General features: G+C 42.1%; 1 protein-coding gene across 3 annotated transcripts in view; it reads left to right on the plus strand.

The window, feature by feature from the left end:
• The window catches only part of prickle2b (prickle homolog 2b), an 88,403-nt gene that overhangs the window by 65,558 nt on the left and 6,554 nt on the right, over nt 1–16,291 (plus strand). For 2 of the 3 annotated variants that reach the window (XM_042407208.1, XM_042407205.1), the window contains exons 3-5: nt 8,534–8,717; nt 13,636–13,749; nt 15,074–15,211. In XM_042407208.1, coding sequence (XP_042263142.1) covers nt 8,586–8,717; nt 13,636–13,749; nt 15,074–15,211 — 384 coding nt within the window. In that variant the 5' untranslated portion in view covers nt 8,534–8,585. Of the gene's footprint in view, nt 1–1,756; nt 2,258–8,533; nt 8,718–13,635; nt 13,750–15,073; nt 15,212–16,291 lie in introns of those variants that run through there. The other variant, XM_042407207.1, reaches the window with a different exon arrangement.

Consider the following 16,291-nt stretch of genomic DNA (forward strand, 5'->3'; position numbering starts at 1 on the left):
TGTTAAGCTTTGATTGCCAGAGAACTTATTTTTTTCCGGCTTTGGATGTTTTCCCTGTTTCTTGACACATTGTGCGTTACACAAAATAAGCAGATGAGGAGCGGCAGTGGGACGTTGTTCAATACTCCTACCACTCATTGTAGGAACAAGAGAGGCGAGATAGCATTATAGAGCTTATTGCCAAGCAAGTGTTTGAGAGATTAAGAAGGAACCAAAATAGCAGAGATGGTGGTAATCAGTTAGGGAACAATTGTGTTGTTTATGTTGTCGCTAATGGCTGAGCTAACTGACTCCACGAGTTGATCGTATCAACATCAGTCCCTTGATTTAATTGACATTTTCCTCATATCTGACTGTGTTTTGGTCAGCAGTATTGTGGGGGAAGTCTTTTGTACTTGTAAAAACTTAAAAATAAAAGTGTATTACAAAGATTAGAGTCAAGTGATTATAAGCTCCATTGTTCATTAATCTTTAGCAAATAACAAATCAGCCTATAAACGCTCACTGACTTGGAAAATAGTTTTAGTTAAATTGGCTTTACATTTGTTTTTCATTCAGTGGATTTTCATCGGTCTGTAAGCCTTTTGTCCTTTCTCCAGCTTATGTCCATTCGAACAGCACTGTTTTGTTTACAGGGGCTCACCTCTCCGTTTCCCCATGCAGGTCAGCACCCTAGGGCTCCCCTCTCCCCTCCTCTCCCTCTCTCTCTCTCTTCTTCCCCCCCAGCCAGTTGATTCAGGGAAATGGTTTAATTCACATGCAAATCTTGCCAGAGCACCAGTCATTCGCGCTGCTAATTACACCAGTGTTGGGACGCTGACTTGCTGACATCACCCCGGGATATTAGTATGCGGGGAGGAGAGAAGAGAGGGGTCGCTCTCTCTCCCTCCGCGTGTGTGTCAAACCAACCAGAGAAGGCCCAGAATAAGAAAGGAAATAAGCAACTGTGCCTTCAAACAAAAGCTTTAGAAATATATTACCCAAAATGGGTTGTAAAGATCATATATATGTGAAATATTTAATGACTTGAAATAAATGTGATAAAACATGCAAGATCACCGGCATGGTCCTCTAACGCTCAGTGATAGTGATCTGATTGTGTAGCCTGTGGGAATATTTGCACTATTTAGACTATAAAATTAGTTAAAGCTGATGTTTTCAGAGTGAACAGACATTGCTTTTTAAATTACCATTAGGCCTATAAAGAATTTTATGTGGATTTTTATGGTTAAGTAGGATATTCAATAAAAATAAATCTGACAAAAATTATTTAAACAAATAACTCAAGATCCACTTTCTAGCTGCAGATTTATTTATAGTTGATCATAAAAGTTCATTGTTAACCTTTGAAAAAAAATCTCATGGTCCAAATAGCTTTTTCCAGAGCTTTCAACCACATGTCAGGGTCTTCCTTAGCAGAAGGGGTTTGCAACATCTTTTGCAACAAACTCTAAATTCATTCACAGATAGTTCTGGACAGAATTCTTTCTTTTAATGTGTTTATTTAAAAATATAATTAATATTTTCTCAGAAATGTATTTATATATATAATTTGACATAAGACAGAACGTGTAATTATGTGTGTGTGGTAACTGTATAGAAAATAATATCACAATACTTTTTTAGAATGCAATATAAACCAAAATAACAAGCTTCTGACATTGCTGCCTTTATTGTGAAGGTTTAAACCGGAAATGATGATGATGTTATTTATACTGGCTTGACACAGGGTAAGGATTAAAGCGCTGTTATTCAGTGGGTCGGTCAGCGAGCGGAGAAGCTGTAGCGCTCCGTGTCTTTACGCACCGAAAGTCCGCACGGATTCTCTCTCAGGCTCGGCAGCAGTGTTTGACCTCACTACCAAAGGAGATCTCTGTTTTATTCGTTGGGATTGAAAACATTTCGGCGGGATCTGCGCTCTGGTTTGGATCTGTGGCTTGCTGCGAAAAGGGGATTTGTTTTTACGCACTTAAAGTTGGCTCTTCGTTTACGCTTTCTCCTCGTTTGCAGAACTCCTGAATGTGTTTGCGGAGAGGGCAGGGGGTTGACAAAAGGCTTTTAAACGCAGGGGATAGATGTAGTGGAGGGGTGCAGACACCACGCAGCGGCTGAGAGCGGGGTGTTTTCGTGGCAAAGCTGCGGCGTTGGAGTGGTGTGACAATTTCTGCAATGAGGAAGACGTGTTTTAAAACCTCCAGCACCGCAACCAGCACCGAGGTCAGGGCTATGGCTTCCCTCCGCCGCAGTTTGTAAGAAGGTAAGCAGCGGATCGTGTTTTCTGTTGTTTTGGAGCTGTTTAGATGGCGCGACCAATGATCCATTTCGTGGCTTTAAGTGCGTAATGGAAGGAGAGAAGTGTGTCACAAATCTGCTAAAAGACTCAAACTCATTGGACTGAATTTTAAAGCACGTTCAACGGGCTTTAATCCAGTCCACTGAGTTGCCGTTGTCTAATTAAAAGGTCACTGAGTTGGTTTTTTTTAACTGAGTTTTTGCTTTCTCCGAGATTTATTCAAGTTGTATCCCTGTACAGACACTTCACTCATTCATGACCTAAAACGGGGTGTTATTTGGATAAAGATTTAACACCCTGATGCGGGATTGTTGGACTTGTGCTGTAGCTCTCTCCCTCTATGGACGCTGGTTTATATCCCCCACCCCACCCCCTGGAGCGCAATGGTCAGGCTACTGTGCGCTTTCTAGCCAGAAAGTCTTTGTTGTGCAGCCTCTGTGCCATATGGATTTCACATTGCTTCGTAAATAAACTCTCTTCTGAGAAAAAAAATCCTATTTGTATTTATGTATTTATTTATTTCCTCCAAATAAGCTTGTTTCAATATGCTCCGCCAGTTAAGTCTCATTGTGTTGTCATAAGTTGAGTCAGTCCAGATAAAATTCGGCTGGTTATTTGTAGGAGTTTGGAAACAAGTGGCATACTCTTGGCTTCGTGGCAGTTGTTTTAAGGAGAACATTACAAGACTCAACACAGGCTAATTGACCCGTTCAGATGGCTACTTTTTTAGCAGTGTAAAGGGTCAGTGGATTAGCACATGAATGGACTGACGGGGGAATAATGAATGATGTGACTCCAGCAGCTGGCTGCAGTATCATTGGCCTCCGCAGAAGACACATTAACTGAACTGACAGACCACCGTTATTTCTGACATGCACAACTGCCTCTGGAAAAATGTCAGTGCTGTATTGGTTACTGCTTTTTCCCACTGACACAGTCCAACAAAATCCAGAATAATATTCCAATACAAGTCCTAGAGGGGCCGGATTGGATTTGCTTTGATGTTTTCTTCTGAAATGTTTCATAAGCTACATGTAGTCTTTCAATAAATGTTGCTGGTTAGTATATTAGCTATTGATCTGGCAGCATATCAGTTACCAGAGTCTTAAGTATGGTCTGAAGTCTGCAGTGTGAGGTTGTGCTGGAAGCTCGTCCCTTCCATGACTCCCTCTGTTCCCATCCAAAGTAGTGTCACTTTGTGGAACAAGTCAGTGCTGAATGAATAAGTAATGTGATCCAGCCTCAAGTATAGTGTATCTCTGGTTGAAAAGCATCCCAGTTTGATGTTAAGTAAAATTCTCTCTCCTTCCCACTTGCCACAAAAATCTTGTACAGTTTAATTCTTAGAAAGAGAGAAGGGGAAATTATGATACTCAGAGCTTTTTCAATTACCTCACTGGAGCAAAGAGAAGAAAAAAGCTCTGTCTCTTGCAGATCTATAAATTCTTCTTAGTTATAAATGCTGTGACTGTTGAATACAGATGGAGTTTTTGTCCTCATGAGTCTATGTTTATATGTGTGTACATCCATGTGCATGTGTGTATACTCATTTGGTGTATGTTTACCTACCTGCAGTCACCAGTTACTGGTTGCATTATATTGTTGTATTGTCTTCGGTTAGCTCTTGTTCCACTAGCTTTTGTCTGTTTTCTACATTAAATGGCTATCTGCTGTATTGGGCAACAAAAATGCTAACAATGGTTGAGTGTAAAGGGCACTATTACATTACTCCAGCAATTTAGTGATGCACTTCTATAAAGTCTAGATGACTTGCAAGAGACATGTTAATAAAAGAATGGTCAAACTTGAAGCAACAGTTTGTCCTCAATATGGGTCAAACTCCTAAAACACTGGATCCTACATTTCCCATAATGCAAGTCAGTATCATTAGATCCCCCTGCCTAGATCCCACTGCCTCCAGTTAGTGACACAGGCTTTCTTTAAAAAAAATAAGTCACAAACCCAATCTGAGGTAACCCAGATGACATCATCATGGTTATTTTTGTGTGTGAAATTGGTGGAGTCCCCCTTTACAAAACTCAAGGGAGCTGTCATTGTTGAATGCTTGTGAAATATTGTTAATAGTTTGGTTAAAATTCAAAGGCATCTATGTGCTTTTTAGAGTAGAATAACCAATATCTGGTCGAGGCTAGTGGACCAGAGGCTAGACTGAAACAAGGACAAGACTTTGGCTGTCTATAATTTGTTATGACAGGTGAATGCAGGCCTAATCTCTGTCCTCTGGAACACGTTGCATCTGGTTCTTGCTAATTGGCCGCTAATGGAAAACGTCTTTGTCGAGCCTGATTCTTGTCGGGAACACCTCCAGTCATGTTTAACTGTGATTAAATCCTAATGGCTCTGAAGTCAACATGGAGCCCAGGGACTTTGTATTCCTGTACTTTGGTAATTTGTGAAAACAGAGCTGTTCATTAAAGCCCCTGAAAATTCCCAAAACAGCTTCAAAACACTGAACAGAAACGTTGCATCCACCAAGTGAAAAGGACATTAAAGAGAAAAGAGTCTGTCCTCCTCTCCCCCACTTCTTCCAAAGAAAACAAAAGCAGAGGCAAGAAAAAAAGACTTGGCTGCAGTGTACACCCAGCTGTTCTGTCCTCTGTGCTCTCCTCTCTTGTCATCCGTCTTCCGCTTTTGTGCAGAGCTGTCATTTAAAGATGGGATTTTAATCTGACCATCTAGAGTGATGCCATGGAAAAGCTGCAGCGGTTTTGGGAGTTGCTCAGGAATGAATGTGGAATTAGACTTCTGCTTCAAAACCCTCCAAGGCTGTACTTCTACTACTGGCTCCTGAATAAAGTTGAATCAAATGTTTTTCTAAAGCTCGTGTTGAATAGTCTTCTTACTCTAACCCTACCCTACCCCTAATCCTTTCTCTCTGAGGAAAAGATGATTTCTATAAGTTTACTTTTTGATAGCTCCCTGACTGTTATCTTTAATCAATAAAATTTGCTGGTTTTTATTAATATTTCTGCTTTGAAGCACATTTACAAAGATTTCATCCATGTTTTAAGACAACTTGTTTGGCCAAAGACTGTCAGAGGGCCTATCAGACACTAGTTACGTATTAAAACAACCAGTTACCTGGGTTACAGGACTAATCTAGAGGAACGGGACGATGATAATTAACCCGAAACGGTGAATGATTGCCCACTGATAACATGGTCACAGGGATTACTATCCAACAACATACCCCCCAGGTCTTGAACAAACCTCACACTCCAACTGGCCAATGATAAGTCAGCATTTACATCTCCCTGGGGATGTAAAAGTTCAATCACAAGAGAAAACAAGCCTCTTTACTTCCTGTGCTTTACCTCGCAGTCATTTATGAGGCGTCTGTGATGTACTTGACTTGTATTACCATAGTCCCCAAATCTCTCGTAATTGAAATCATGTAGATTACAAGGGGAAGCTCGGGGATTTAGTTTCAGTGGAGGGGAAATCCCAGGCATGTGCATGAAGCGTGTTGTAAATCATGAGGATAGAAGGGGAGGGAAGGAGCAACAGGCCCCTGTAGACTTACAGTATCTCTGCCAGCACTGATGTAGGGAGATCAGATGTTTGTGAGGTGAATCACTTGGGAAAGGTCATCACACATCTGGATTTGGAGAGTGGGTTTGGAGAGGTGCATTGCTGTAAAGGTTGCAAGCTTCTCCGCCTGTTACAGTCTCTGTGGAGTTAAACTTGGAGGCAAAGTGTGAGGTTGTGATGTGTCCTCTCAGAAGAATGCAGTGTGAAATGCTTTCCTTCAGGTCCACTCTGCTCCTTCTGGCTATTTGTATGCTCTTATCTCCAAGAGTCCCTCCTCACCCCAAGGCAGAAATAACTGCCAAACACCTGGCAGCATGTCAGAAGAGCGAGAGAAGTGTACATATGTGCTTAATCTTTTTTGGTGCCATCATTTTGCACTCTGACTCATCATTCTCATTCTTCTATCCAAGCAGCAAGTGTGTTCTTGTAGATACATGTGATTTGTGTGTGTGTGTGTGAACCAGTTAATCAGCGTTAAATTAGTAATAATGGTGAAGATGCTGGGCTGTAATGAGCCGAGCTGTGTTGCCCCTGGCTATAGCATTATACCACTGGGACAGGGATTTTCCAAACCCCCTCCTAACACTCAGCGTGCTTGACAGCTACTTGACGACTTTGTCTGTCTGAGCTGTATCATGGCTCCATTTATCATATCCGTCAATATTCATGGAAGTCATATCTGGCCACTTCATGTGGTTTGCTAATGTCTGTGGAGTCAGTTTGACACCATGACAGCAGAAGTTGCAGAGGTCTGCCTTTCTGCTCATGGCAATGTTGAAAGATTGAGCTGACAGTAATAGGCTGTTAGGGTTTTGGTGGATGGTAAGGAATCTCAAGTGGTGATGGAGATTTCATCCAACTTTAGACCTATATATTTGTATGTTTTCTTTTTAAGGATTACATGTCATATGACCAGTTGAGGCATGTCAGTGGGATGTTTATTTAGACTGCTACAAGATGTTTCCAAGTATTTCCAGTGTCCACTCTATCATCAAAATCCATCAGTGCTAAGCCAAATACACTGAAGTGCTTTGTTAACCAAGGCTAAACCTTGGACAACAAGTGCTCTTTTGAACAAGAGACAAGGTAAGGCTCGGCCAGCTCTCCACATGGTGTTGTCTTCACTCCAAGCACTTTACACTAGCAGATCCTCAGCCAACCAAGCTGTCAGTCTGTCAAACAGTGTCCTGAGTGTGCTTAAGCTCCTCCATAGGGCTGTCTGTCAGACAGGCAGGCGTCCATCTGGGAAGGTAATGGGATTGTCTCTCTGTTTTGGCCGCCTGAGGGGCAGCAAGGGTTAGTGGGATGCAACCTTCTGGCCACCCAGAAGAGTTTCCCCTTCGTGTGGGGGCTTAAGCTAGGTTTATGCTCAAGGCAGTGTCTCCAAGACGAGTGTGCGTGCACCAAAAATTACATCAATGCATCTTTCACGTCAAGCGCGAAGGCTCCGCAAACTGTCGCAGCGCTTGGTCGTGCATCTCTGAATTTTTGTAACTAGGCGTGTGTTGCACAAGTAGTCCCGTCAGTTCTGGTGGAGCTGGTATGCAGTGTCTCCTCCCCATCATCATGAGCTAGTGAAGGTGGAATATATTTTTATTTTAATCCATGCACTGAGGTATTTAACCCACATCCTGCTCTGCTTTTTGTGAGATGTCTCACAGCTTCTGTCATTCTCCAAGGAGTCATTCTTGGCTGTTAATCCCATTATTTCTTAAAACAACACTGCAGAATAGTTGTTTGAGTCTATGAAATATAACAACTGTCTTTATGACTCTCTGGACAGGCCTGGAGATGAAAGAGCAGGGGGGAGGAGGAGTGTCAGTGACAAACACTCCCAACCATCTTTTCTTTGGAAACTCAAACATTGATACTTTCCATTTCACAGCTGGGTGGGTCCGCTTGACTAATGAGAGTGGAGCACTGTCCTGGCTTAGCATCTGCTAATGTTTCATGCTAACCTTGTACATAGAGAAGTGTGTGTGTTGGGTTGTTTGTACAGTACTGCTTTCCATCACTGTCACTGGCTGGATTCTGCTAATTTCCATAGCCTGTTTGTGATTATATCCTTGTTCTTGATACCTCAGAGGATTGTTGAGCATTGTATTTGTGACACTCACATTATACTGTGAGAAGTGCAGTGGGAAGCCTTGACCTTTGAACTATGTAGAGTTCACATCCCTTATGGGTAGAGGCCCCATCTGGTTTTGAGCAAAAGTCAAGGGTTTTAAAGAATTTTCAGTTGGGCTTTACTATGCCATCAACCAAGTAGGTTGGATGATATTTTACTTTTTTCACAGGTGGTTTCCTTTTGAAAAAAGCAATATGGGTTGTTTGTATTTTCTGTGATTAATGGCCGAAACAGCAACTGCAGCATGACGTCCTGTTTCTAAACCCTATCACCCTAGATGTAGTTCTATTTACACAATGATTTATTAGACTGAGTGTTTGTTTTCACCCTAATGGTGTGGATTCTGAAATATTATGACCTGTCAAACCACAAATCACAGTTTTGAACAGATTTATTTAGAGGGTCCTTATTTGTGATCAGGCACTCTTATTCTCTTCAATCTTTCATTAATATGTGCCTGTTGGGCAACATTGTAGTCTACTTATGTTGTTGGCACTGCAGATGTTCTTTGTTGTCTATCATCCTAATGGCTGTTATTTGTCTCTGTTCATCCATGGTAGGAAGATCTGTGTGCACTGTAAGTGTCGTCGTGAGGAGCATGCAGTGACAGCCATGCCTGTAGAAATGGAGAAGACGGTCACCAAGCTGATGTATGACTTCCAGAGGAACTCTACCTCAGACGACGACTCCGGCTGTGCCCTGGAGGAGTACGCCTGGGTACCACCAGGGCTCAAACCTGAGCAGGTACATCACACTCACATTGGACGACACGAGTCGAAAGTTTCCATTCACGTTAGTAGTATCTCTAGAATGTTCTCCAAAAGTGCATTAAATGGCTGAACAATGGCTAAACAAGAGAAAAATGATTAAACTTCTTTTACTGGGCCTCAGACTTAGGCTTTTCAGCTTGCAGCTTTATGCAGTTTCTGCCAGGTGCTTGTAGTTTTCAGATTAAGTGTGAAGAACAGAGTGAATCTGCAATTCAGGTCTCTCAGACACAGATCATGTTGCATTTACACTGTACTAAGGCTGGTTATGAAATCTTAATACTTTTTGAGTACCGACCAAAACGTTTCCATAGCAGTGAGTATCAAAAACTGCCAAGTACTGAAAGCTGGCAGGAAAGCCTGGTCCGATTCCTAGTTCTGTTTACTTGTTCCTTGGTCAGACATTTTCTGATATAAATCATTTTTACGAATTGTATTTTTGCAGGTCCATTAGACCTGCATCTCCCCATATGATAGCTCACCAGTTACGCTGACTTTGCCTTCTGCGGGCTAATGGATAACAAGGATTATGTTGCTCCTGCAGTCAAATTAATCTCCAGTTCATTCTGCCTGCAAACATGTTTACAGTAGGTTTCATTGCCCTCATAGCGGTTCAGCTAAGCTTGTGTAATACACAAACATATTAAATGGGCCTGTGCACATCCAAGAAAATCCTCTTTTACAATACTCCATTGAGTCGTTGGTGTGCATATTTGGGGGGGTATCCAGTTTTGTAGGACAATAGAAGTGTTTATAGAAGCAGCTTTCATTTTGTTGATGAGCTGAGAGCAATGAACTGGTCAATACAATGTTGGCACAGCCCCCTGTTTTCACCTCTGAGGATGGAGCACAGCTATTTTTCATCTCCCTCCAGGGTCACACATCTAACCCTGAAGTCAATTAGCTTCTCGTCTAGTGGCGATATGACCTCAGGAGCAGTCAGGCTATTATGGAAAATGGGCTGTGCTTCATCACAACAGCACAACGCTAAACCACCTTGAAAATACCTGATTTATTGCTGTTCTTGGCTTTTAATTATTAAGTCAAACAATCAGAAGTGGTGGAAAAATTGTGACAATTAGGAGCATTTATAACAACCCACGTGACAACTGAGTCTATCAAGTTTCATGAGGTGTCCTTAGCAATTCAATTCTATCCAAGTCATTCAGGCTGTGGAAACATATTGTGTGACGTCTCATAGAGGAGCAGAAGTATGCCTGATGTGGGACTTTTCATCGCCCAGCACTTCCTCCACATGAGGTAGAGATAGAGTGATAAGCGAGGGAGATGGTGAACACAAAGCTAATCTCCAGGATCTAAACGGTGGGTTTAGGTTTCCCCTAGGGAGGCGATGCTCTGTATGAGTCTACTATTTAGCCGGCAGTGGTGTAAAGTCACCACTCTGTAGAGAGATTTCAGACCAGAAATGCATCATTCAATCAGATATATCTGAGGGATTATGAGGGATAAGTCAGAAACATCAGCACTAAGTTGGAACTCTTAAATTCCTGTGTGTATGTGTGTGTGTGTGTCTGTGGATTTCATCCAACATGTTTACAAAAAGTAAGGGATTGTCTCAACCTCAACTGCGTTTCACTAACGTATTGCTGACATACAGACATCTTTCATTATTGAGTGTGTTGGAGATGTTATTGAGCTGCAGTGTGCAGGAGAGCCTGCCAATATTCTCTCTCCCACTGTCTCCCCTCGCTCTCAGCTCTCCATCCCTCTCAAATAAAATTCTTAGATGTTGCCAAGTCGCAGCTTGTCAAGGCCAAGAATGTTACTCAGCAGTGGCCTGTAACTGGTGTTTTTTTGTTTGTTTTTTCAACCATCACGTAGCTACAGTGTAATGTGCAGACTCTGCTCAGCATCTACCAGGATCTGATTTTAATTTGCAGTTGAACATGAAGTATGCTTTTTCAAACCACTCATATATGCAATATTTGAATAGAAATTCAGTTCAGGGTTATTCATGCAAGCAGGAGGTCTTTCCAGTTTCTCAAATGGTCCCGCAGCTCAGATATGAATAAATTAACTTTCAAACAACAAAGACCCAGTCTGAAAGATACCTGAGGATAGTTTGACTTGTTCCAGAATGGATCTTAGGACAATTAGAGCCATACCAATCAGAGTTTAAAGACTATAAAAGCCTGTCAGCCACTGACTGGACCTGATTACAACCAGTAGCTGTGAATGAGAGTTAGATGATAAAGCTATAAAAAGAGATTGTGAGACACACTGAGCACTATTCAGTTGAAAATCACGACATATTTATATCCATGCTAGCATCATGATTCAAGGAACGGAAATGTCAGTTGGCCAGTCCACCACTTTGGTCAAGAACTATTTGATGGATCAACACTAGATTTTGTACAGATATCCATGGTCCCCAGAGGATGAATCCTAATTGTTGCTCTTGCATCACCAGCAGGTTGACATTTGTAGTTTTGAGTGATGTCTCAACTACTATTGGATGGATACTAATGACAGTTGTAAACATTATATGCTTAACACCAGCATGTTAGCATTGTTTTTGTGAGCATGCTAGCATGATGATGTTAGCATTAAGCTCAAAGCGCCACAGTGCCTAAGCACAACCTCACCACTAGCATGGCTGTAGTCTCTTCTTAATATGGCACCTGTAGTTGAAAAGAAGCTTGTATTTCATGCTAAATTAACCCATTTCAGGCCTTTTGTGCATCTCAGCAAAGATGGACAGAGAATGAAAACACAGCCATTAAATCTGCTCCCTCCACTATGAAAACACCATCTTTCCCACCATGTTTGGCTTTGGCTACCAGTGTTTTCTCAACAATATAATATCTGTGTCCACTAACCACTGTAAAGTGGCTTGTTGAGAGAATGTCAGGACTGGTGCCTGGTGGTGTATTTTCCTCTGGCTGTCTGGCCATCAAGAGCAATAGAAACCAGCTGTGTGAAGCGATCACTCTTGTCACTCAGTTTGCAAAGTCCTACCATTTGCTTCAGCTTTTAAAAACACTCCTTTCAGTACAGTTCCAAATTCTGCCCTGTCTTTAGTTTCGCCTGCTTTCGATTACAGTTATTATCACAAGCTGCTCCTCCTGGCTCTTGCTGCAATCATGTGTCCATTATGTTCTGCGTGTGTGCATGCATGTGCGTATCCGTCCTTATTTTTCCTCAGGGCAATGTGCCTTTCACCTCCAGATTGTAACCCTGTTGTGGTTGGAAGCGTGTTTTGTAATTTATCATTAGGTGTGTGGGTGTGTGTGTGCATCTGGTAGCATGTGTGTGTGTTTTCCTTATGTGCATATAGGAGCTGTGTGATTTATCTGTGCTTGACCACAGTCAGTCTTTCATGGACAATTCCTAGATCCCCTCCGGGCGTCCTGAGCCGTGCTGCTGGACACAGATCCTGTGTCCCTCGCCAACACTGGTAGAAGCCAACAAAAGCAGAGCAGAAGGAATTAGGTTACACTTACAACAAGAGGCTCCTGCTATAAATTCAACACAACAATAAACATGCTTGTATAAGGCTACTTAAAGGAAATACAGACTCCACGCTGCCCTTGATACAGAATGTGACGCTACAACTGCAGGACAATTAAACTTATGAGAGATATGAGAGATTTGTTCAAGAGGTATGATTTTGGATGTTGTAAAAAAGCATTGGTTGTGTAGATGTTGTTTTTAAGTCGATGCATACTGCATTGTTCAAGTTAATCTGTGTGACAGACTGTGTGTTGCTGCCAAGGACGAAGCTGATGGCCTCTAGTCAGTAGATCCATTCAACAGACAGATATGTTATTAAGATTGCTGTGACCCAGTCAGCAGGTATCGATCATGTTTTCTCTCTTTACATTCCAAGTCTTTGCTTTATCTCCCAATCTTTCTTTTTTTGTTCATCTCATCACATTTTTCTCGTTCTCTTTACTATTACTTGCACTCTCTCTCTGTCTGTGAACATTTTCATTCTGTCTTTATTTTTCTCTCTACACCTCCCCTTCTCTTTATTTGACCTTTGTCTTCAAATCTCCCTTTAAAATCCCATGGCTTTCATGCCCCCCCCCAACCCGCCTCTCACCCCCCCCCCCCACACCCACCCACCCACTGACTGCCTGACCTCTGTTATACCCCGGCCCCCTGTTACAGTGCAATAGAAAGACTGCAATAAATAACACAGAGATTCATTGTCTGCCTCTTTAATGTAAAGAATGTCCGAGTAATTTGGAATGGCCAGATTAGTATTAATCCTGCTGTCGCACGCATTCGCATGCACACACACTGCTACATGCATATGTGTTAATCACTTGTTTGCCCTTGTGTGTGTACGTGTGCGAGAGTGTGTGCACATTTGACAGGTCAGTAATACATTCCCATGTCGATGTGCAGAGATGGAGAGGTGAGGTTCCATTAAGTCTCCGCTGGTGGGCCATAAATCAAAGTGATTTTAAGTGTGTGTGTGTGTGTGTGTGTGTGGATGCATGTGTGTTGGTCACTCCCGCTTTTTGATCTTGTTAATTTTGTCTTGGTAAGGTTGAACCATTTAGTACTGAGATGGTTAATCGGACATTTTTAATAATCAGTTAATCATGTTGTTTAATTTATCAGATAAAAATGCCACTTTCCTCAATTTGAGCATTTGCAGTTTTTCTAATATCATTATCCCTTTTGGTTATTCCACTGTTGAACAGACAAAAAAAAAAATTAGAAGGTGATATCTTGGACTTGGAGAACTCTTGATGGACATTTATCCTTATTTTCTGATATTTTATAGACAAAAATGTTAATTAATAAATCAAAATAATGATTGAGTGATTAAACGATAATTATTAGCAGCAATAATATGCAATCTACTTCGCATATTACAGGTGTGTTTAAGCTCCTAATACATCCCCTTTTCTCTTTGTCAGGTTCATCAGTACTACAGCTCCCTGCCTGAGGACAAGGTGCCCTATGTGAACAGCCCAGGAGAGAAATACCGCATCAAACAGCTGCTCCATCAGCTACCGCCCCACGACAATGAGGTGAGAGTCCAAACTTCCCCCCTCCCCCATCACCTTCATCCATCCATCTATCCACCCATCTATCTCTCTCTTCCTCCCCTCCTTCAGGGCAATACAGAGATAAGAGGGGAGCAGGGAGGAGACACACACAAGAAAAATGGAGTCTGTCTTCTTAATGGGCGGGAATGAGATAGTGAAGTGTTTATGCGTGTGTAACTGTCTATTGAAGTTTTTTTTTTACATCAATGAAGCATTTCCATGATTAAGATATTAGTATGATTGTACTATCACTGAGAAGCAGCCTTTAGGGTTAAGGTTTGGGTGGTTTTATTTAGCAGGGAATTCATTTGACAGTTAAAGCCGGGGTAGGTAGTGTTCTGGAAAAGGCAAAAAAAAAAGCTTCCCCTGCAGCTCTCCCCCCTTTCCTCTCTGTCCTAAGCCCCTCCCACCAGACGAGCACGGGCATATGCACGTAAACGGTAAACAGGACCACTTCTCTAACGGTTTGAAGTATGCCACAAAAGTAATGAGTGTCCCATCTCCTTGCTTGAATTCGAGTGATATCACTTCTGGGAGCTGAGTTCACTTCCACTGAAGTCTTGTACGCTGCTCAGTTTTTCCCCACACTACAGGCAACAGTACAATGATCGCATGTTGCTTTTCATTCTGCTTTCTGTTGAGATTTCCGTCTTTTTCCTCTCTCCTTCTGCAATTCATGCAGTCCCGTCACTTCCTATCCGTCAGTATCCCAGCACTCACCTGGGCTCCAAACTTGCACAGGTAGAGTGCGCACAGGTAGGCAGTATGTAGGTTGACCAGCAGGTAGAATTATTACAGGCCTGCGCCAGCTACAGATACTGGATTTTTTTCTTTTTATTGTCATTTGATTTATTGGTTGCTGTTGGGATATACAAAGAATTTCAACAAATATAACAAAAAATGCTTCTAAAATACATCACCAGCCCTAGCTTTAAAAACACTGGGTGACATGTTCCTTCATGAACATGGGTACTGTAGTTTATCTTGAGTTGACAACATACACCATTCTGGATGAAATTGTCCCCAACAAATAATCTATTTATTCTTGTTTGAGTAATGTTTGCTAAAAACTACAGTGCCCAGCTGTGTTAAAGAAATATTAGAAAAAAATTTAAACTGAAACTATATATTGGTGAGGTCATTTTTAAAGATTTTGTCTTCAGAATGAACAAATGTACTTGGGTCTTAGAGCCACAAAGAGGGTAGGGAAGTCATCAAAGTATTCAGAGATAGACTAATGCATTGTTGATTTTGGTCTTTTCATGTGATTTCACGTGTGTGTATGTGTGTTTGTGTGTGTGTTCAGGTACGCTACTGTAACAGTCTGGACGATGAGGAGAAGCGAGAACTGAAGCTCTTCAGTAACCAACGGAAACGAGAAAACCTGGGCCGAGGCAACGTCCGGCCATTCCCTGTGACAATGACAGGGGCGATCTGTGAGCAGGTAGCTAACAAGAACATCAAAAACATCATTTTTGCATGGTTTCCCCAACAGGAAGGAGATATAACAAGATCAAAGATGATCTGAGAATGGCCTGTCATTTCTCTACTAAATGTCATTTCAGTGTCGCGTCTCGTGACAAGAGTGAATTAAGTGTGACAAGATCAGAGGCGTGTCATGTGGCTAGTGGAATGAAAGCAATGAATCGTGGGACAGACATACTGAACAGCCTGCTGGCATTTCAGGCTTTTGTTATGATGTATGAGAGGTGCTTTATCTTGACATATAAAAGGGCAGAGATGCAACAGTCGTCTGCTTTTATAACATGGTAGTGACCTTGTCAATCTCGCCTCAATGCGTTATGGAAGTCTTGCTTTTTATAGGGTCTTGAGTTGGTGTGTTTGTGTCTTTGTCTCTTTATGTGTGTCATGTCTCATTCTTCCTGCTGCCATATGAGCTGTCACACTCAAACAATCCCGGTAGTCCTTTGTCTTTAAACATAGCTTTATATAATGCCTCAGAGAACTGAGTAACAGTTTAAAACGGCCCTATATCTTCCATCACTGCCCAGTGTCCCATCAAATATTAATGTTTTGTCTACTTGTACTCTTGTAATGGCCTTATAGGACTACAGAGTGCAATGGAGAGTCTTCTTTTAACAACAAACTAGCGCACTTCAGCGTCCGCTAGCCATTTGTTATTGTGTACAGCAAGTGGAGCTGCTCTCTGTTGTGTTGGTGCCCCAGGTGTATAGCTGCTTTACAGCTTGTGTTTCATGTTCGCTCAGGAGACAGCCACAGCGCACACACACAAACACACACAGACACACACACACACACGTGAAGCAGCAGATTGTTGAGAGACTGTGTATTGATTGAATTCCCCACCCCGCTGCCCCCCTCTTTAGCCTCCTTGCAGCAATAGCCTGTGTGCTAGTTAGATAACCTGATTGTAACTCTCCCTCTGTCTCCATCTTCCCACCCCTCTAAATCTACTTTGCCTACCTGACCTTTCCCCCCTTCTCCTTAGCACTCCCTGTCATTTATCTCTCCGCCTTCTCTGCCTTTGCACCTCCGTGCTGAT

This window comes from Thunnus maccoyii, chromosome 3 (genome assembly GCF_910596095.1).
Source record: "Thunnus maccoyii chromosome 3, fThuMac1.1, whole genome shotgun sequence".
Lineage (NCBI taxonomy): Eukaryota > Metazoa > Chordata > Actinopteri > Scombriformes > Scombridae > Thunnus > Thunnus maccoyii.